Source organism: Cyrtonyx montezumae, unplaced genomic scaffold (genome assembly GCF_038088225.1).
Source record: "Cyrtonyx montezumae isolate F1298 unplaced genomic scaffold, pur_monq_1.0 scaffold_15, whole genome shotgun sequence".
NCBI classification, from domain to species: domain Eukaryota; kingdom Metazoa; phylum Chordata; class Aves; order Galliformes; family Odontophoridae; genus Cyrtonyx; species Cyrtonyx montezumae.
Window position 1 is genome coordinate 7,869,926 of NW_027071881.1, and position 21,193 is coordinate 7,891,118.

Below are 21,193 nucleotides of genomic sequence, written 5' to 3' on the forward strand. Positions count from 1 at the left end.
ATAATCAAATGAATACTGTGACCACTACGAAACCGAGGAGGGCCATTTCTGAAGCGACAGCCGCAGGCAGAAGCGTTCATAGCACAGCTGCCAGCACTGAACTACTCCGTGGAGTGCACCCCTTCATCACTTAATTCCATTTCACTGTTTTAAGTGCACGTAATTGCGGGTTTATAAATAAAGCCATCACCAGCCACTAACCCCGGGTCCTTCAGCAAATGCAATCTTAAGTAGTTGAAGATCTCAGCTCTGGCTGAGAAAACGCGTCGTCCTGGAGGTGCTCTGTTCAGAGGATGTGGAAATTCTCCCCAGTGAGAGTATTTGTTAATCCTGTGACACCAAAGCGTTATTTTAAAGCTTTCAATGAGTAAAATGTTTCCTTTGAAAGGCTGCCGCCCCCTCTGCTTTGCTGCACAGCACTGCATGGGGGGGGGGGAGGGGGGGAATCTCCTCATCGAAGGACCCTGGGGCGGTGCCCCACTCTCCCAGGGTCGCCGGTTTTTAATTATTGTTGACATTAATTGGCAGTAGGACGGGATATGAGGCTGTTCCCTCCCATGGGAGGGGTGAAAGGGGGTGGTGGGGGGGGAAGGTTTATACTTTCTGAAAACAGAAAAGAATTTCAAAAGGAATAAATGATCCCCGAAGCGTTAATTGCGGGGTAGACAATTAACGGGGGGGGGGGGGGGGGGGAGCTCGTCCTACTTCCGGCCGTGACGTCATCGCGGCGCGCCGGAAGTAGCTGTGGCGCGGCCGTGAGGGAGGGGTCGCCATGGCGGAGTGTTCGGGGCTGCAGTTCGTCAGTCCGTACGCTTTCGAGGCCATGCAGAAGGTGGACGTGGTGCGCTTGGCCGCGCTCAGCGACCCCGAGCTGCGTCTGCTGCTGCCCTGCCTGGTGCGCATGGCTCTCTGCGCCCCCGCGGACCAGAGCCAGAGCTGGGCCCAGGACAAGAAGCTCATCCTGCGGCTCCTCTCGGGCGTGGAGGCCGTCAACTCCATCGTGGCTCTGCTGTCCGTCGATTTCCACGCGCTGGAGCAGGACGCCAGTAAAGAGCAGCAGCTCCGGTAACGCCCGGGATCTGCGGCGGTCTGGCTGAGGCCGCTTTCCCCGCGGTTGTAATTAATTTGTTCGTTTTGTTTAACGAATTTGCCGAAAACGGCTTTGCGTGGCCGGGGCAGCGCTTCCGTTGTGCTGCTGCGGAGTGCAGGCCTTACAAACGGCGCCTCCGTTCTCCGGGTGCGTCCTTTTAGTGCCTGAACGCGTTTAACGCGGAATTGTCTTTGTAATCCAGTTACAGTGCTCTTTTCCGATCCTTAGCGGGATAGAAAAAAATCCCTGCTAAATCGTTGCCTTCCTCGAGCTGAAAAAGCTTTTGGTGTTCCCGTGAAACGGCATCGCTGTGCTTTCGTTGTCTGCCAGGCACAAACTGGGAGGAGGCAGCGGGGAGAGCATCCTGGTGTCCCAACTGCAGCACGGGCTGACGCTGGAGTTTGAGCACAGCGATTCTCCGCGCCGGCTCCGCCTGGTGCTCAGCGAGCTGCTGGCCATCATGAACAAGGTTCGTGTCTGCAGCTCCGGGCCATGTCAGTGAAACGAGGAGGAGCTGCAGGGCTGAGCTTCGGGTGGGCCGACGTACTGCCCGGTGCTGCTGCTGTGCTTATCTGCTTCACTAAGGCTTAGCAATTCAGCCTCACTGAGCACTGGGCTGTGGTTCAACTCTGCGTGAGCCCAGCGCCCTGGAGGAAGCCTTTCTTCCTCAGAATGAATGAGGATAATCTTTTCTAATGTGATAGAGGCTCAGCATATCTCATAATGTGCTTCATTCAAATATAACGTGATTTTTGTGAGGCTTCAATGCAGAAGCCATATCTGAAAATGAAATTATGCCTTTTCCTTTTTTTCCATCTCATTTTTCAGTCCTACTGCAGTGTGGTATTGGCCACTGTATTTCTCTTATTTTTCAGTGCCTGTGTTTTATTTTCCCCATGTAAAATCACTGTATTTCTGGAGTTCTTCATGAGCTGTTTTTCTTCTGGGAATAAAAAATAGCACCAGCTTCGTTGTAGCACTTCTGCTGGTAAATGTTGATTATTCTAAACGTTCATCTTGATCGTTCTGTGATTGTAACTGTACTTTTTAGGTCATTTTAATATATTAAATTATTGAATTTGGGACTATGGAAGTCTGATCAGGAAAACTCCTTCACAAAACCTGTTTGGTGTCTCGTAGGTGTCAGAATCAAATGGGGAGTTTTTTCTCAAATCTTCCGAGCTCTTTGAGAGTCCTGTCTACCTGGAGGAGGCAGCAGATGTTCTGTGCATTTTGCAAGCAGGTGTAGTACTCTTTGTGCTGTGTTCATTAACATTGCTCTGCTTTTGAATTCTTCTTACACGTGTAAAAATAATGACCTTTTTTGCTGCTGTGGCTGATTTGACATTAATCTCTGCTTTGTAGCTCTCTGACAGAGGAATAAACCACAGATTGATGCATATATATATTTTTTTCATTAATACATTGGAGCAGGTTTTTATTTGTTCTGTGGTGAAACACTCTTAACTGTGGAAACTCTCTTTGCCCAGAGCTGCCATCGCTGTTGCCCATAGTTGATGTGGCTGAAGCACTGCTGCATGTTAAAAATGGAGCCTGGTTCCTCTGCCTGCTGGTGGCAAACGTTCCTGATAGCTTTAATGAGGGTGAGTTTCTTCTTGTCTGGTTTATTTAAGATTCGTAATAAAGTTGATTCTAGGCTAAATCATTTATCCTGAGCATGAGAGCTGGGATGCTGATAGTTCTTTCTCACTGTGTCCATTCCCCTTTTTGCAGCTTCGTTATCACTGTGTGCACGTTCCCACCTGTTGGCCACCTTTCTAAAGGCAAATTCCAACAGCTGCTGCTGGGGTTCTGAACCCGGTGTGGCCTTGCTGATAGTACCATTGGCACTGGCAATGCCTGCATAGTATTTATTACCACATGATGAGATTTCATTCTCCAGTGCTCCCAGACACACGGGTTGCATTAGGTAGAGTGCAAGTGGGAATTGGGTGATGTGTAAACCTGTAAACATCCTGTAAGCTCCTAGAGAAGAAAGGGAAGACCATTTCCTTGCTCTTCCTACTCAGCGTTCGTTGCTAGCTCTTGGTGTAGTCCAGCTAATAGAGCACAGTGAGCTCAGCTGGTGGCTTTCTATTGGAAATGAGATGTAGTTACAGCTCCTGTTGGGTGCTCAGTCTGTAGAGGTTTGATTAAGAACGGTGAGCGCCAAGATGAGGAGAGCGTTGGAGGCCGCCGCAGAACGGAAGCGCTCCGTCACCTCTGCAAAATGAACCCTTCCCAGGCTCTGAGGGTCCGAGGCATGGTGGTGAGTCTGATGTGGCTGTGAGACCAGACACGTGTCCTGACTGGGAGCTGTTGAAAACAGAGAGGTGATTCGTGTGGATGTTTCGTGCAGGTGGAGGAGTGCCATCTTCCAGGTCTCGGTGTGGCTCTGACGTTGGATCACACCAAGAATGAATCTCCAGATGATGGAGTGAGTGACCTGGTGTGTTTTGTCAGTGGTTTGCTGCTTGGGACGAACGCTAAAGTTCGGACTTGGTTTGGAACCTTTATCCGCAATGGACAGCAGGTGAGGCTGCCGTGGTTGAGCTGCTTTTCAAAATACACCTTGCTGTGGATTTTCCACTTGTGGACATCCACGTTGGAGTGCACATCCATGCTCGCCCTTGACGAGGCACTTCACTTGTTGGGGATCCTCAGATCTGTGATTCGTGTCACTGAAGGCAGCTCTTCAGTGGTGCTGCTGAGAGATTTTTAGGTACATATAATTAATCAGGCAAAGAAATCGGTGAATGGTGACTTATCAGTGATTGCTGTTCACACTCAGTGTTCACAATAGGAAGCTGAATCCTGACTTGCAGGTGTTAGTGAATGTTTGTGTTTGTTTTGAAGTACAGCCCCACAATACGATCATGTCGTGCCTGTTCCCCCAGTACTGGAAATTTTCTTGAAAAAAGCCTCCTTTCCCTGCTCTCATTTGTCCTTTTTTTTTGTCTTGGGCTCATCACTGTGGAAGTTCTTCTCTCATACACTGTCTGATGGGTTTTATGTTGTTCTCGTTTCTTTAACTTCTCTCATAGAGAAAAAGAGATAATATCAGCTCTGTGCTTTGGCAAATGAGGAGACAGCTGCTTCTGGAGCTCATGGGAATCCTTCCCACGGTTCGCAGCACACACATTGTGGAAGAAGCAGATGTTGATACGGAGCCAAACGTGTCTGTGTATTCTGGACTGAAGGAAGAGCACGTTGTGAAAGCCAGCGCGCTGTTACGGCTCTACTGCGCTTTGATGGGAATTGCTGGGCTGAAGTAATGAGCTGTGCTTTTACTCACTGTCTGTTCACTTAAACAGAGGATGAGAGCTGTGGGCACTTCTGATGTCGCTGTACCTTAATGTCCTTTAAACCGTTCTCAGTAGATTCAGACTGTTCTAAATGCTGAAGGAGGTGCTTCAGATGTGCTCAGGACTGGAGCTGCCAGCCAATGGAAGCTTCTCTATAGCACTGAGAGTGATTATTTAACCCTAAAGGACTTCAGAAACAAACATGTTTTTAACTTCCTGGTTCTATTACTGAAAAAGTTTTCCCTTCTGATGCTGAAGATCCATGTGTGAACTTCACTGACATTTGTTTCAGCTAAAATGTTAATCTGGGAAAAGCACTGCTCTGCTTAAAGCTGCCAGCTCAGTTCTACAGCCTCATTAAAAGAAGCCTGAGCATTTGGAGCAGCACATAGAACAGAAAACTCCAGCAGCATGCACCGTGAAAACTTTGATTGGACTTAAGTGTAACAACAGAAATTCAAAGGGCTGTTTAATTTTGATCCCCGTCCATTGATCCTAACCTGATAAACAAATGAAATGATAGAGAAAACTTCACGTTTAACCACAGTGATGAGATTGGAAATCACTGTGAAACAATCTGTGTTTTTTTTCCCCCTGTTCAGACCAACAGATGAAGAAGCTGAGCAGCTGCTGCAGCTGATGACCAGCCGGCCGCCTGCAACCCCCGCCGGGGTTCGCTTTGTGTCTCTTTCCTTCTGTATGCTTCTGGCCTTCTCCACCCTTGTCAGGTACTTCCTCAATTACTGCATTTCTTAATTGTTTTGTATTTTTTTTTTCCCTGGTTGTAATTGTTAGCAAAACAAACGTAATTCCTGGGCAGATAACCTTTTGTGTTATTTCTATGTGCAGTACACCGGAGCAGGAGCAACTCATGGTGATGTGGCTTAGCTGGATGATAAAGGAAGAAGCTTACTTTGAAAGGTGAGAGGAGGCTCCTTTTGTTTTTAGTGATTTCAGTAATTTCATTTTTATTTGTGTTGGAAATTAACCCCTCTTCTTTGTTACTGCAGCATTTCTGGTGTGTCTGCTTCCTTTGGAGAGATGCTTCTCTTGGTAGCCATGTATTTCCACAGCAACCAGCTCAGTGCTATCATTGATTTGGTCTGCTCCACGTTGGGAATGAAGGTAAATCCTGAGCTGTTTCTGACACATACTTTCCTCTGTCAAAATGGGCTTTTTTGTTGCGTATTTAAACTGTTATATTTGCTTTGGTTTCCATACAAAAGCTCCAGTTTTGCTGATCTGCCTCAGTAAATGTACAGTCAAGAAGTGAGTAACTAAGCTCATCTAGAATATGTTGCACTGTGCAACAGAACACTTGGAACAGAGAAACATGATGATAAAAGGGACCATTGAAGTTATTGAGTGGACTCATTGAAATCATTATTGGCAAGAAATGATCTTTTGAAGAAGTCTGATTGCAGCTCAGTTTAGAAATGACTTCAAAGGTTTTATTTGAAATACATCAATGAAATATTTGTATTTGGAATGCTTAAGCTAGAACTTAACGTTGCATTCTGTGTTTCAGATTGTGATAAAGCCCAGCTCTCTGAGCAGAATGAAGACAATCTTCACACAGGAGATTTTCACCGAGCAGGTATTCCAGGTTTTAGCCTTTGTATGTTTTGTTTTGTTCTACATTAATCACTTAAGTTTGACCTACAAGAATTTATCCCCTCCAAGGACTGATAAAGTTTGGCCTTTTCTTTGCATGTTGATGCAATTACATGAACAGTTCCCCACTGCTGCATTATTTATCATTGCATTTGTGCTGCACTTTTACATCCTGTATGTTCTGTATTAAATGTTCATTAGTTTCCAGACAGTTGAGCAAATGTCTGAAAGGACATAGCTCTGCAGCTTTCCCACGCTGAGCTGTGATCTGTGATACAGTGAATATTTGTGTTATTTGTCATGGCAATTAGAGCTTTCTTTTAGGTTGTCACAGCCCATGCAGTTCGTGTGCCTGTTACAGGCAGCCTCAGTGCCAACATTACTGGCTTTCTACCCATTCACTGCATTTACCAGCTCTTAAGAAGCCGATCGTTCACCAAGCACAAAGTATCCATTAAGGTATGACCTTGATTTTATTTCTGTTCTCAAGTTTGGCTTTTCCAATGAAAACACGACCAGAGTTACTCACGATTCTTAGAGCTGTTACCAGCCTGAAGTTACCAAACCTTCAGCTCTGATGTCAATCACTGGTTTTGGTTTTCTTCCAGGACTGGATTTATCGGCAGCTCTGTGAAACCACCACCCCTCTCCACCCTCAGCTGCTTCCTCTTATCGATGTCTACATTAACTCTATTCTCACTCCTGCATCAAAATCCAACCCTGAAGCCACAAACCAGCCTGTCACGGAGCAGGAGATACTGAACGTTTTTCAAGGGCTCACTGGGGTGAACTATTTATTTGTGTTGTTTTGTTTTTTTACCTACTTTCACGTCAGTGTGTGTGTGGTTTGGTACATTGTGTGCGTGCCTGTTGTACATTGTGGAAGTTGTATTTTTGTCTTTAATCCCTATATAGTCAATTTCTTTGCCCTACAGTGATGGTTATGTGTGCAGAAGTTGGTGCTGCCCGGTGTTCAGGGAGGATTGCTAGTTGTAGGGAGGTTTCCTTAGGAAGTGATCAACTTGTGCTATTAAAAATAGATACACTTCTTAAAAGTCACAAACTCCTTCTAGCAGTAAAGTGGATTGAAAAGAACAAGTGTTTATCTAGGGTTTGTGTTATTGGCTATCTTAGATAGAAGATACTAGAACTGTTCCCTAGAATTGGGAGCACAACGTGACCTTTGCACGTGGCTTTTTATACAGGCAGAAAACACTCGACTTACTCAGCGTTACAGCATCACAACACAACTGCTCGTGCTCTACTATGTGCTGTCCTATGAAGAAGCACTTCTGGCAAACACAAAGATACTAGGTATGTGTGAATGCATCTGTGGGCATTTCAGGCCCACTGGTTCGAGCACAGTAGGAAATGTTTACATTTTTGTAGTAAATGCAGTATTCTAACTGTTACACGTGGTTTCTGTTCCTGTTCCTTTATAGCTGCCATGCAGAGAAAACCCAAGTCTTACTCTTCAGCATTAATGGATCAGATTCCCATCAAGTACCTCATCCGGCAGGCACAGGGGCTGCAGCAGGAGCTGGGAGGTACATCTGTTTGTGAAAGCCCAATGTGTGTGAGGAAGGAAAGCTAAGCTTGTTTCCAGCTCTGCTGCTGTTGTCTGTTTCATAGTGTGCTTGCCTTTCTGCTTCTTTCAAAACGTCAGGAGTAACTAGTGAGATGAGAGGTAAATTGAAAGACTGAGAAACGACCCTGGAGTAGTTTTTAAAGTAGAGCTGAGCTGAGGATTAAGCTTTTAGTGTTACTGTAGGGTCCTCTTCCTTCTCCAGAGTTGAGCTTTTCCTTTCTCTTGGGGATGGAACTTGAGGCAGTAAACATGCAGGCTCACTGAAACTTTTGGCAGTGAGTCTGTTAAGGTCTCTTGTTGAGATAATAGGCAGGATTACGTTCAGGTGCAGCTGTTTATATCAAAGGTGTGTACTTCCCTGATACCCTTCCAGGTCTGCATTCTGCCCTGTTACGCCTTCTAGCAACTAACTATCCACACCTCTGCATTGTGGAAGACTGGATCTGTGAGGAGCAGATCACAGGCACTGATGCCTTACTGAGGAGGATGCTTCTCACAACCATTGCAAAGAATCATTCTCCCAAGCAGCTCCAGGAAGGTAACAACTGTACTAAGCAGTGCTCTTTCCAAATCGGTGGGATGAAGGGGGTTTGGAAGTGTGTGGTCATTCAGTTAATCTGATCATAGCACCACATTTGTGTAATGAGAACGTTCTGCTGCAGCTTTATTAATGTGTGAGTTTTCAGGTCACAGAGTCAGAAAAAATGTTAGAAGTCCAGTTTACTGAGTTCCCATTGTCTTTCTCTTACAGCATTTTCCATGCTGCCTGGAAATCATACCCAGCTGATGCAGATTTTAGAACACTTAACACTTCTCTCAGCTGGTGAATTGATCCCATATGCAGAAGTATTGACATCGAATATGAATTGCTTGCTGAATGCTGGAGTCCCTCGGAGGATTCTTCAGACCGTCAATAAATTATGGATGGTTCTTAACACTGTGATGCCAAGAAGGTAAGGTTCAAGATGCTGTTTGTGCAGGTAGAGATGGAAGGCCACTTTGTGTTTGAAAAGTCATCATTCCTTTGTCTGCGACTCAGTAGGATGTGTTGGGGTTGCATTCCTTTTTGCTATGTTAAAATGTTTAAATGTTGATACTGAAAAGGAATATAGTTCTTGTTTCCAGGAGAGATCAAGTCTCTCCTTTGCTTGCAGTATAGAAAGGTGGTTTTCTAAAGCAGGAACTCAGTCTAGTGAGAATGGGCTTTTTTTAGGGAAGAGGATACACTGTGCTGTTTCTGGTGTGAATGTCAGTTAACTATATCATGCTTAACTTCAACATCTGCAAATGCAGTGTGGGGGTTTGTAGGCCTGTCAGGGAGCAGGAAAGTACAGCTGGTGGAGGTGAGGGAGTACCCGGATGCTTACGTGAGCCTTTTGCTTTCCCTATGCTAAAAAAAAAAAAGTCTAACAAATAATCTCATTTTAGGTTGTGGGTGATGACTGTTAATGCTCTGCAGCCTTCGGTGAAAATAGTCCGACAGCAGAAGTACACTCAGAATGATCTGATGATTGATCCTCTGATTGTGCTGAGGTGTGACCAGAGGGTTCATAGGTAAGCACCTCCGTTAGCTTTTCTGCCCTGAGGGATCTGATAAAAAACCAAACATTTCGGTGCATCAAAACACATTTTCAGACTTGTGTGAGCTGGTGAGATCCAGCTTTGAGTGCACCATTTTCTTGTGCTGAACTTGTTGGTCTGAGGAGTGACAGAACTGTGCGTGCTGCTTGGGCACATCTTGCTGTCCAGCCAAGAGCCCTGATAAAGAATCTTACACACAGCCCTGGTTTGGAAACTGTGGGATTTGTGCATAGATCATCCATTTTAGATCCGTGTGTGTGTGTGAATGTGTTCTAGACCTTGCAATAAGCTTAAAATGGCTGCTGCCACATGGTGGGGGGGGCTGTCACTGCAATGTCCTGCCTCTCCACAGCTGTCTTTGCCACCCTTCACGGGTCTGTAACTATTACATTTTTTTGGGTGATGGTTTCTCCCAGTGGGTGTTTGGTGTATGTAACAAAGGTAGATTTGTTTCATTTCTCAACTAAGTCTGTTAGCAGCACTCAGAAATCCGTTCCTGTAGCTGTCATGGTGACAGAGGAGGATGTGTAAAGCTGAGTTATGGCTTTGATGTGGAAGAACAAGCTGAGAATTTGAGTAGTGGAAATGATCATAACTGATAGCAGCAGACTGGCTTTTGAGGACAACTTGAAATAAGTAATGAAAAAATTTAAATCAGAATTTCTACGTCACAACTTTGGGTTTTCATAGCACTGATGAAAATTGTATTTGTTATTCTGAAAAGGATATGGCTAATTAGTTAATCGTTTTAGGGGTACTTCAGCCTCCAGCTTTTTTCCTTTTTGTATCCTTTTCATGTCTTCTGTCAGTTGTGGTTTAATTTTTCCCTTTTTACTCTTTTTTTTCTCTTTTTTACTGCCCTTCTGTTTGTAATAAATGAGTGGTAGTCATCTCGATGTGTTCACCACGTTCTTCTTCATGTGTATCTGTCCCCTTTTGCCTTTTAGCAATTGAGCTCTCTTCCTCCATCATTCTGATCGTGGATTCACAGTTTAACTCACTACTGCAGATTCAGTTCAACTTTCTTCTTCATCAAGAGTTAGTGTCTTCAGTAGTTCCTTGTTTTTGTAGGGCGTATGCATGACAGAAGCAGGACGAAATGGCAGGGCATGTAACCTTCAGTATTCTGCAGTGATAGGGGAAATAGCTGTAGTGTGATCCAGAGTACAGCCGAGTGCATCTTTGAGTTCTCATGGTTTGCTTTTACTGCCTTACTGTTCTGCCTACTGAAAAGGCTTCATTGGATGTGTTCCCATACCAGGAGCCCTCCTCTGATGGATATAACCTTGCACATGTTGAATGGATATCTTCTTGCTTCAAAAGCTTACCTCAATGCCCACCTTAAAGAAACAGCAGAGCAAGACATCAGGCCGGCCCAGAACAATGCCATGGGTCCAGAAACCCCAGAAGTTACCAGGGAAGAATTGAAAAATGCATTGCTTGCTGCTCAGGTAAAGAGGAAGAATGGATAGTCAATGTCATAAAGAAAGAACGTGATAAAACAGCAAAACAGAAGTAGAAAATAAAAACAAGGAAAACCAGGAGACCTAGCTGATTATCTGTTTCGTTTTAGTTGACTTTTGTTACCACAAAGAAAGAAAAGCAGTCTCTGCATTCAGATTGTTAAATACTTTCTGGGGAGTTCTTGATTAACCCTGTTTCACAGACATTCTTTTCTTACCTTTGTCTGGAAGAATGTCAGATATAAAGTGCCTCTTAGAGAAGGTTTTTTAGTTAATAGAAGCTTCTATATTTAAATGAATACTGTAGTCCTCCCTGAATCCTGTGAATTGTATGGTATATGCATGTTCTGTTTGATCTGAGTGCTTTAATGGACTGTTGGAGATAGATTTTTGGAACAATACTTGACTCTGAGATGACTGCTGTGATCTGTGGGTATGTTAATGTAGTGGATGTAAGCTTTTATTCAGGTAACTTTAATGTTTTCTGGGATTTGTGATTCTTGATCTGTGTTTTCTGGGTTTTTTTGGTTTTGTTTTTTCTATAGAAGACAGTTTCAGTAGCTGGAAGTTGTAGCAATCTAACTGCCTTTATTTTCTACAGTTGTCCTTATTTTGTGTTTTGTGTTGGGGTTTGCTCATCTCTCTATTATTTATGTACTGCTGCTGCTTTTTTCTTCACAGGACAGTGCTGCTGTGCAGATCCTCCTGGAGATCTGCTTACCGACAGAAGAGGAGAAAACCCAGAGCAGTAGCACCTACAGTTTGCTGAAGAGTGTTCAGAGTACCACAGGTCCTAAGAGTTCAGATCTAGAGGAAGAAGAAGATAGCTTGCTGTGCAACCTTCGAGAGGTCCAGTGCCTGATCTGCTGTCTGCTGCATCAGATGTACATAGCTGACCCGAACATAGTTAAGCTAGTTCATTTCCAGGTCTGGTTTGCATTATTTTAATTCTTTTATTGTTGGTGTTCTTTTTTCTGGTTAGGAAAGAGCCATACAAAGTGTTCAAAGGATGTTGGGTGCTATTGTTGTGTTCCTCACAAATTACAAAAACACTCCTTTCTGTCTTCCCAGCTTTGTAGTAACCACATTCCCTCCAAGTTGCAGTGCTTTTGCTCGCTGTTGTAGCTGAGAGGGGAGCAGCTAAACCATGTCTGTTCCTCATCACTAAGCACATGCTTTGGTTGTGCCTTTGCCCTGTTTTATACTGGAATAGTGTGTCTGTTCTAGGCCAAGGAAAACTGGCATGCACATCTTTTAATTACTTGTGTTCCATGTACTGTAGGGGTTTACTTTTTTTTTCTGGCAGTGGTCCTAAGTTCATATATCCATTATTCAAAATGATACTTTGGCTTTGAATGTAAACCTCTTATCTCTCATTTTTGTTAGGGCACACTTAATCTCTTCAGAGTTGAAGGATGAAGAATGCTCCTGTCAGGGCAACTGCAGGCCTTCAAAAAACGAAGCCTGGGAAGCTTAGCAATTTTTTAAAATATAAATATGTTTTTTGGTGTGTGTTAAATTGTACATTGCCAGATGGCAGTCTCTTAAAAAGCAGCTAATTTGCCTCGACCTGGAATTGATTAAGTGACTGGAAAAGTCCTAATAGTTCAGTTGTGAAATAAGCAAGTTAGGGCCTATAGTGGTGTCTGGAACACAGGGCAAAGATGCAACAGGAAAGGGTCACTGCAGCCTGGTTTAGTGTGGGGGAGCCAAGGGGCTGTTTATATGTGAATGCTAAATGTTGGAGTCCTGTGGATAAAGAACAGATTCACCCAGCCTCCCTCAAGTTGCCTTCGAGGTGCAGGCCTGTTGCTTGTCCTTCAGAACAAAATAAAGTTACGAGTGTATTTGTGGAGAAGAAAGCATTGTTGAAGCATTTCTAAAACACCTTTGGCAAGTCTGTTTTCTTTCCTTAATCCGGCAGGGTTATCCATGTGAACTTCTGGCACTGACAGTGGCTGGGATTCCATCAATGCACATCTGTCTGGATTTCATACCTGAGCTCATTGCCCAGCCTGAACTTGAAAAACAGGTACTGTGCACTCTTAGAGTCAGAGAGTCACTGTGCGTAGTTCACTGTGGTGCGGTACTGGTTAGGGGAAGAGAAGAAAAAGATCCCTTTAAAAGGTGGTATCTGTAGCATTTTTACTTTGAATTAAAGGCCCTGCCACCAAATCCAGGACTCCTCCACAAAGCTCTGTACATTTGTTTTGCAGATGCTTGTGAATTTCATTATTAGCACTAAGAACATGAATAAAAGCAACGGCTTTCATATTTTATATTGTGCATCTATCAGTTGGCAGAAGTTTTGCCTACTTAGTTTTTTGCTGATACTTTATAGCAAGAGGAACTTGCAGGACTTTTTTTTGCAGAGGTGCTCTGCAGAACAGATGGAGCAGTGTGAAGATCAGCATTTTCTTTTTTCTTGTGAAAGGTTTAACCACCACGTCATGTTTTTTCCCCAGGGAATATTACTGCTGTTTCTTGAATGAAGCTCAGCAAAGGAAGAGTTAGAAATTTTATTTTTGAAAGGTCTTCTCACGATAGTTGTGAAAAACAACAGCAGAAAGATTGTTAATTAGTACTTCCTGAAGCAATGATAAACATTGTGACGAGGGGAGATTACATATTTGACTAGTCCTAACTAGCTGGATATTTGGGGGCTAAAGATTCCTCTGTTTTCTGTATTAAACAAATGTCTTGCTTGCTTTTATTTAATCCCTTTTAAATACTGCTCATGAGAAGGCATTCAGCTGAAGTTTAAGCTAGAACACATGGGATATTTAGCAGCTTTTACAAGGATTACATTATAAATTGTCTGTTCTTTTGTTGCTCATTGAAATGTTGGAACAAATTGTGTCTGTGAGGGAGATTCTGAAAGCCTGACTGATACTTGACTAATGTTAAACATCTGTATTGTGTTTTTTTTAATGTCAGCAGAAAACTTTTGCAATAACTATTTTTAAGGCTTCTCTTCCTTATTGTGAAATGGAGTATATTAACTCACTTTTAAGTTATGTGAAGAGCTTGGGATCGTAGTTGCGAAGCAATGTATAACACATTGCTTATTTCTCTTTTGCCTTTCACCTACTTAACAGATATTTGCCATCCAGTTACTATCGTTTTTGTGCATTCAGTATGCTCTGCCAAAATCTCTCAGTGTTGCTCGTTTGGCTATCAACGTGATGGGAACCCTCCTCACAGGTGAGCAGTGCAGCAACCCCTGAATGCATCGCTGTGAAGGTTAGATTTGTCTTATCTTTACAGCAATAATTAACAAGTCTTTGATAGATTTTGGTAGTAGTTCCTTTTTCCTTTTCCTCCATAGTTTTAACCCAGTCGAAGCGCTATGCCTTTTTCATGCCAACCCTGCCTTGCTTGGTGTCATTCTGTCAAGCCTTCCCTCCTTTGTATGAGGATATCATGTCTCTGCTGATACAAATAGGACAAGTTTGTGCCTCTGATGTTGCTACACAGACAAGAGACTTTGACCCAATAATTACACGTAAGTGAGGCAGCTTGTATTTCACAAGTAATTTAATGGCGTTACAGAGGTGATATAACTTTCGTGATATGTACTTTGTTTTTCCAACTTAATTTTTTTAGGTCTCCAGCAACTAAAGGAGAGACCAAATGAAGCATCAGGATTTTCTAAAGATTCGCCTTACAAAAGTTGTTCAAGAGACATTACAAGCGTGGACCCCGATGTTCAGTTATGCCAGTGTGTTGAGAGCACTATAATTGAAATAATTAACATAAGTGTAAGTGGAGTTTAGGAAGAACACAAACGAAATTGTACTGTAGGTAGTAGTCCCATGGCCTATGGAGTCTGGATTTGGAGAGAGCTGCCAAAAATGGATTGCAGCACAAGTCTGTGTTTTTCATTCATTGGATTCAGTTCTGGCTGAATGTTGTTGAAGGAAAAGAATACTTCAAAGGGACTTACTTTGCTTGGTAAATCATTTCTAGTGAAAGTGGACGTGATTTTTCAGGCGTGCTTGGTTTCTGTTTTGATACAGCAACACACCCATGATGGGTTTTGTAACACTGTAAAGTGAGAACTTCGTTTGTTGAGCAAAATGATCAGTAAGAAAAATTCAAGATTGGAGAGCCTTACTAAAACTCTGATGAACTATTTCAGAGCCTTGCAGAGCAGGATGGAGTAAAATATTCCAAGGAACGCTTGAAAAGTGATGTAAACAACTTGCACCATCACGTTGGTTGCTACGAAGAAGCTTTAACTTTTTATTTGCCTTTTGAACTCAGTGTGGTCTCAGTGTGAATTAGTCACGGAACTGGGCTGAGCCGTCCCGTAAACTGTTGACTGTTCATGATATCAGTAACTTCAAAACTGATTAATTTAAAAATCAGCCAGCCTTCATGAAAAGTCTGAAACTGGTCTTAAAGTTTCTTCTGAGAACTAAAGACAAACTAAAACATGAAAACCCAAACAAAAACCTCCTACTGTAGTACAAACTGAGCTGTAGGGCAGATTGGTATTTATAAAGCTCAGTTTAAAAGCGATGAGAATGTGGTTATGCTTAAGTTATCTCGACACTTAATTCGTCATCAGGATATAATTAAAAGAAAAAATTAGTGTTGGAGGCGACTGTGACAGAAGCTCAATTTCCCTGTAGCAAGAGGGGTGATAGATCTCATCCAGAACACAGCGGTTGCAGCTCAGAGAATGAAGAGGCCGAGTCCACGCGTGTATGTGATCCTTCATGTACAGCTGCAGGATGTGGCCTTGATGGATGTGTTGTGGGACTGCAGAAGAGGTTTATGGTGCAATGTTATTGAAGGTTGCACAAGCTCTGATGTGTGGCAGCAGAGAGAGAAAATCGTTGGGCTGTTGTGCCAGAACTGGATGTTGTTCTCGACTTGCTAAGCTTGGCAACCCATCTTTCCTGGATTCTCAGTGATAGCATTCAGTGTTCCTCATTAAGTAAAATATTTTTCATTTAAAATCAGTTTATACTCCAGAAATAATGGTCTGATTTTTAGTGTGGCTGGTGAAAGGCTGTCTTTGACCTGTGCTGGGTGTTAACAGGGAGGGTAATGTTGATTCCCACCGCCATTCCAGGATTATTTCAGTATAATAATGCAGTAACACCCGTTGGCCACGGAGTGTATTTTTTGTCAAGTCGATGTAACGTATGTAAATATGTACTTTTTTCCCCGTTATGTTTAATTTTCTATGCAGTATTGGTATTTAAATAAATAATTTTAGGGAAAAAAAACAAGGACAAAAGGCAGATGATGCGAAGCGGTTCAGAGCTGCGCGTATTATTAATTTGAGGTGAACTTTTGCCGGAAGCCCGCGAGCAGGGGCAAGGCCTGGTTGCTTAGCAACGAGCACAACGCGGAATCCAGCAAGGTCCTCTGCCATTGGCTCTGACGGAGGAGCGGGAGCCGCTCAGTATGCGGTTTGCCGATTGGTGGCTCCGCGCGCTTTCCTGTCAGCTGATTGGCGGGCGGTGCCGAGGCCCCGCGGGAGGCGGGAAGGACGGACGCGGAAGGAGCGGCCGCCTCAGGTGAGCGGCCCGGGCCGATTTGTGTCATTTCAAAGCAGGCTATCCTTTATCATTCAGAGCAAGAGAAATAGACATCTTTAAGAAGTTTAAAGCATCTTTTTACATCAGTGCCCGGTTTTGCCTTCTTGTAGCTATTACAAAAGCTTTTTTGCTCTTGTGATCTTGGCCAGTTGTGTCACTGTGGATTACAGCACCTTGAAGTTCAAGCTAATGGGTCTGAAGGGCTGAGAAACTTTTTCATTTTCCTTTTTAGTGGTTATTTCAATCTCCTGAAATAATTCCATCCCTCTCCCCACAGGGATCTGAGCTGTTACCTCAAAAATACTCAGTTTGAGAGATAGACTCTAAGATGACGCATGCATTTCATTCGTGGTCTTTTTCATTCTTTTTATATGCGTGTGCTTTATTTTTATTGCTGATGTAACTCATCAGATGGCAGTAACTTGTTCTTTGTAATAGCAGGTAGGCCAGAACAGGGGACACAAAGCATGAATTTCTCTCTGCCAGTTCCATTGATGTCCAGGGCTTTTAGCCCTCTTGGATTTGTTTGGTTTGAGCTTTCCTTGTTGGTAATGTTGACTTCTTGATTCTGATTTTATTGCAGTTATAAACCTGAAATAAACAGGGAAAAGCAGCTATGTCTTCTGATGTGTCACAATATACGATTGGGGGAGTGAAGATTATGTTCCCTTGCAAGGCTTACCCTTCTCAGCTTGCTATGATGAATGCTGTAAGTAGAATTTGTGCGACTGTCTGCTGAGCAAATAGTTTACAGCTTGCAGTACCCAGCAAAAAATAACATACTTAACTCAGAGCCTATAGTACTTTGAGTACCTTGAGAATTTTACTCCTCAGGGACCTTTACTGTTCTCTGTGCTGTGCAATGATACCCCACCTGGGTAGGGAATGTTGAAGTGATTTTGGATTTGTGAACATTCATCCTGAGGAGTAAGCTCCTTAACATATATGCTCGTTGCACATATGTACTCTAACACAGACTTTATGTAATTTTGTAAATACGTAAGGAGAAAATGATTTAACAGAATGCATCTTTCAATCAAGACGTTAGCATTTCAGTAAGTTTTCACTTTCCTGAGAATTTTATTTTCCTAGTCATTCTTGTTTTGTTATTCTCCTTAAAGATTGTTAAGGGCTTAAATAATGGGCAGCACTGTTTGTTGGAGAGCCCCACAGGAAGTGGCAAAAGCTTGGCATTACTTTGTTCTGCATTATCATGGCAGCAGTCTCTGTATGGTAAGTGTTTGTAACGTCTGTCTGCATAGCTTTCAGTTACCAGAATGTATTTGATGATTTGCTCTTGTTGCTTTTCAGTCCTTAAATATTTGGTATCAGGAGTCTAGCTAGGGCTCTGTCTGTGGTTACACGTATTGCCTTCTTGGCAGCGTGGCATTAGGCAAACGTGAGAGTAGTGGCCAGTAGCACCGAGCAAAATAGCTTTCATATTTAAGTGGACTTAGCTATCTGTTATTTTATGGGAATTACATGGCTTTTGGACTTAAAAGGAAAATACTTGTGGTTTGCAGTTACGCAGATTGAATTGCAAAAAAGGCTGTTTGGGTTGGTTGTTTTTTCTTTTCAGTTGTGCAAGGTGTTACAGTTTCTTTGCGCTGCAAATCTTAAGTGAGCGATGACAGCTTGTTCAGGTTGTGTAGCATGTAGAGAGATGCGAGTTTTATAACTGGTATCTGCAGGAAGCCTTTCATCTTAACTGTTATGGAAGTCTAGTTCTCGTCTACAAGCCTGAATAGATTTTCTGGAAGACAAACTGCTGTGTCCTTTACCTTCCTTAGAGAAATCACTGCTCAAATCATGTGAAAAGGAGGACAGGGAGCCAGCAGCCTTGCCACCGTGTCGCTGTGTGTGTCACTCCCGATCTGAGAGCAGCGAGGTGACTGCAGGAGTGAGTCACGGTGCTGCGTGTTCTTCGAATAATTATGAAACAGGAGGTTCTCTAAAAGCTGGAAGCCAGCAAGCAGACACAGGTAATTCTGAACAGGAGAAGGTAAAAATCTGTTCTAGCACTGAAAAGCATTGCCATTGATGTCACGTCTCATGCTTTCAAGTCAGAGACTTTTTTTACCATCATAGTAACAGAGTACTGTGTGATTCTGCCGTGCATGGACGTGGTTATGTAGAAATCCTGCTGTGTTGTGTCTTAACCATATTCGTAATACATTATATATTTAAAATGTTGCCCTTGCTTAATGCATTTCTAGTAGTAGACATGATTTTTTATATTATTATTTTTGTTTTTATAGAATGCAAGGAAAACAATACCCTAGCTTCAAAACTGTCTGCCAAAAAAAAGGCATCTGTATGTGGAAATGAGAGTGATGATTTTCAAGTAGACAGGAAAAGGATTCGTCCTTTAGAAACAGAGCAGCAGGTGAGCAATGTTCATTGGCAGTAAGGTTATCCAGGTGCAGCTCTCAAAAGCAGCTGTCAAATACCAGCCAACATTTCAGAGAAAAGAATAACGAATCTTTGGCATGGCTGGGATTTAGGTGGACAGATTTTGTTCATTCATGTTGCAACAAAAGAGCCCATTGTTGCACTAAATTATGAAGAGTACCATATCCTAAATGACTTCTTGCATATTTAAACACGCAGTATCCTCAAAGTATTTATCATCAGTTGATACATAATCTAAAATCTCATACTTCTTCCACTTCATAGATCCGTGCTCTTGCAAATGTGTGTTAAAAATACAAGTAATACATTATTAGAATATGTATTGAATCCTTGCACCTGTAGTTGTCGCTACCCTACAATGTAGAGTGCAGTATTTCTGTAATAGCTTTCATCACATTCCTTTTTTTTTTTGCCCCAACAGGTTAGAAAACGTCACTGCTTTTCAAAAGAAGTGCAGCTAGTCGATGCTTTAGAAGTTTATAATCAGAGAAAAAATGGAGAGCTGATTGTTCAATTAGAAAAAAGTATGAAAAGCACTGCTTCTTCTCCCAAAACGGCAAGTAACACAGTAACATCTTCTACATCATGATTATCAGTTCAAGAGCACGTTTCTAAAATGATTTCAACTTGGTCCTTTGTATGACTCAAAGTAGCCTTAATTTTAGTTACAGTTTGTTTTTGCTTCAAGAGCTGCTTTCCAGTGTGCTCTGCTTCTGTAAACAAAAGAAAACAAAAGCTTTGCTATCACTTTGGATGGAAAGTGAGAGAGAGTGGGAGTTGAGTCTTGTCTTGACAAAAGTGGAGCTGTTCTCTAGGTTGTTTGATGGGAACTGATTTTTATGAGTTCTGGAAAGCTCCATAGATTTTTGAGTAGGATATGAAATGCTTTGTGCCCCTGAACTTCACTTGATACTCTGAAGTACAAAGGCCAGCAGAGTGTGCTGTTGATTTTCAAATAAACAGGCTTTTCTTATTTGATTGTCAGATTTGCTTGGGTACTTTAGTGCAAAACTTCTTTATTTTTTATAAGTTCTACAAATATTATGTAGTGAAGAAAACTGGAAACAGTTAGTTGATCACTACTAAACAAATCAGCCATGAATCAGTATTATTTTGTGATGATACATCAAGGCATTATAAAGGGCTGTCTGTGGGTCTGGCTGTGCGGATTGACCTACTCAGTTTAAACAATACACTGCTCACTACTTGTGTAGAAAGGGAGATATTACCTAATAAGAAATAACTGTTTTTATTCTTAAGAAGAATTTTAAGTGTTAAATTATTTTTATTTAAACCTTATTTGTGAGAAGGAAAGGATGAGGTGTTATTTCCCTGTGTTGAACTTCTTTATGATACTGGGAACTTGTCTCACACCAAGGAAAGGTTGCAGAAAGCGAGGCCTTTCTTACCATTAGTCATCCTGCTGCTAAACCATGGAATCACCAAGGCTGGAGGAGACCTTTAAGACCATCCAGCACAACCAACCACCAATATTTCCCCACTAAACCACATCCCTTAGTACCACATCTAAATGTTTCTTCAGGTTAAAAGCATGCCGGCTGTCATGTCAGGGGCTGCTGTGTGTAAAAATGCTTTCCTTGCATAGCTGCAAATGTGTAAAAACGAGGGACTATACCATACAAGTAATTCCTGTTAATTCAGAGTGCACACATTGGTTGAATGTCCCTAATACTTGCTAAATGGTGAAGGAGCTTGGCAAAACTAGCTTTGTGTCTCCTTGTCAGGATTCTGTTTCGTAGCTGAGCAGAGGCTGTGTGGGATGCTGCACACCTGCAGGACCTGCAGCCAGGTGCCCGCTGCTGTGTGCCCAGCTGAGAGGGGGCAGTCCTCTAGGAGCTTCAACTGAGAAATCATACCCTTATGCTGCTCTCTTTATTTCTTCTATGAAAGCATATGGTCTGAGAAACTGGGGCAGCTGAGTTAAGGAATCCCCATTTATACTTGGTTCAAAAAAAAAAAGTAAACAGTAAATGGAGAGTAGTGTAACAAACACTTGGGGTATCAAGAAACAGCTGTGAAAAGAATCTGTCTTAATGTGCTAGCCTATTGCAGTCGAACATATTGCTTACAACCTTCACAATGGAGTTTGAGTGACTTCTGTTACACATTCCAGGAGACTGGCAGCCTGTTACAATCAGGGTCTGGACTCCAGAATAGGCTAATTTACCACGATGGGATGAAGAAAGTTGTGGATTTGTGTTACACGCTCTCACCTGACACCGTATCTGATCCTTTACCTGCTGATTGACGTTTTGAATGAGCCCTTTGAAGCAAGTTCCAGCTTAATTAAAACGTTTGCTTGGTTAGCAGTGATCTGTGAAAGCCTGTGATAAATATTGAACCGGGTTCACCTGCTGGTTACTGTGGAGGATAAACAGCTGCTTTGTGTGCCTTAATCAAGGGGCTGCAGCAGCCATGGGGTGCTGTGCTTCCCGAGGCCCATAAAGGACGAGTTGAAAAGCTCTGTAATGTTGCTGCTGATATCTTTCTAGATTGTGCTTGTGTGATATTTCACACAAGCAGTGTTCGATACTTTATCATCTAGATGGCTTTGTAAACGGGAA

At 42.7% G+C, this 21,193-nt stretch overlaps 2 protein-coding genes across 2 annotated transcripts in view; both read left to right on the forward strand.

Annotated features, from left to right (window-relative positions):
- The first annotated feature begins 771 nt into the window (after positions 1-771).
- INTS2 (integrator complex subunit 2) lies at positions 772-15,313 on the forward strand. The gene is made up of 24 exons (XM_065732032.1): positions 772-1,065; positions 1,421-1,559; positions 2,231-2,333; positions 2,581-2,694; positions 3,229-3,359; positions 3,450-3,623; positions 4,135-4,361; positions 4,998-5,123; positions 5,245-5,316; positions 5,406-5,520; positions 5,924-5,992; positions 6,334-6,468; positions 6,618-6,794; positions 7,215-7,323; positions 7,452-7,556; positions 7,971-8,135; positions 8,349-8,550; positions 9,026-9,151; positions 10,440-10,629; positions 11,323-11,568; positions 12,566-12,673; positions 13,740-13,845; positions 13,970-14,146; positions 14,248-15,313. Exons 1-24 carry the CDS (start codon positions 773-775, stop codon positions 14,415-14,417), a joined length of 3,579 nt encoding a protein of 1,192 aa, XP_065588104.1. The 5' UTR covers position 772; the 3' UTR covers positions 14,418-15,313.
- Positions 15,314-16,779: 1,466 nt separating this feature from the next.
- The window catches only part of BRIP1 (BRCA1 interacting helicase 1), a 46,519-nt gene continuing 42,105 nt past the window's right edge, over positions 16,780-21,193 (forward strand). Inside the window, exons 1-5 of the mRNA XM_065732060.1 lie at positions 16,780-16,905; positions 17,318-17,429; positions 17,987-18,178; positions 18,455-18,582; positions 19,030-19,164. Of these exons, the coding sequence (XP_065588132.1) occupies positions 16,813-16,905; positions 17,318-17,429; positions 17,987-18,178; positions 18,455-18,582; positions 19,030-19,164 (660 nt within the window). The 5' untranslated portion in view covers positions 16,780-16,812. The remainder of the gene's footprint in view (positions 16,906-17,317; positions 17,430-17,986; positions 18,179-18,454; positions 18,583-19,029; positions 19,165-21,193) is intronic.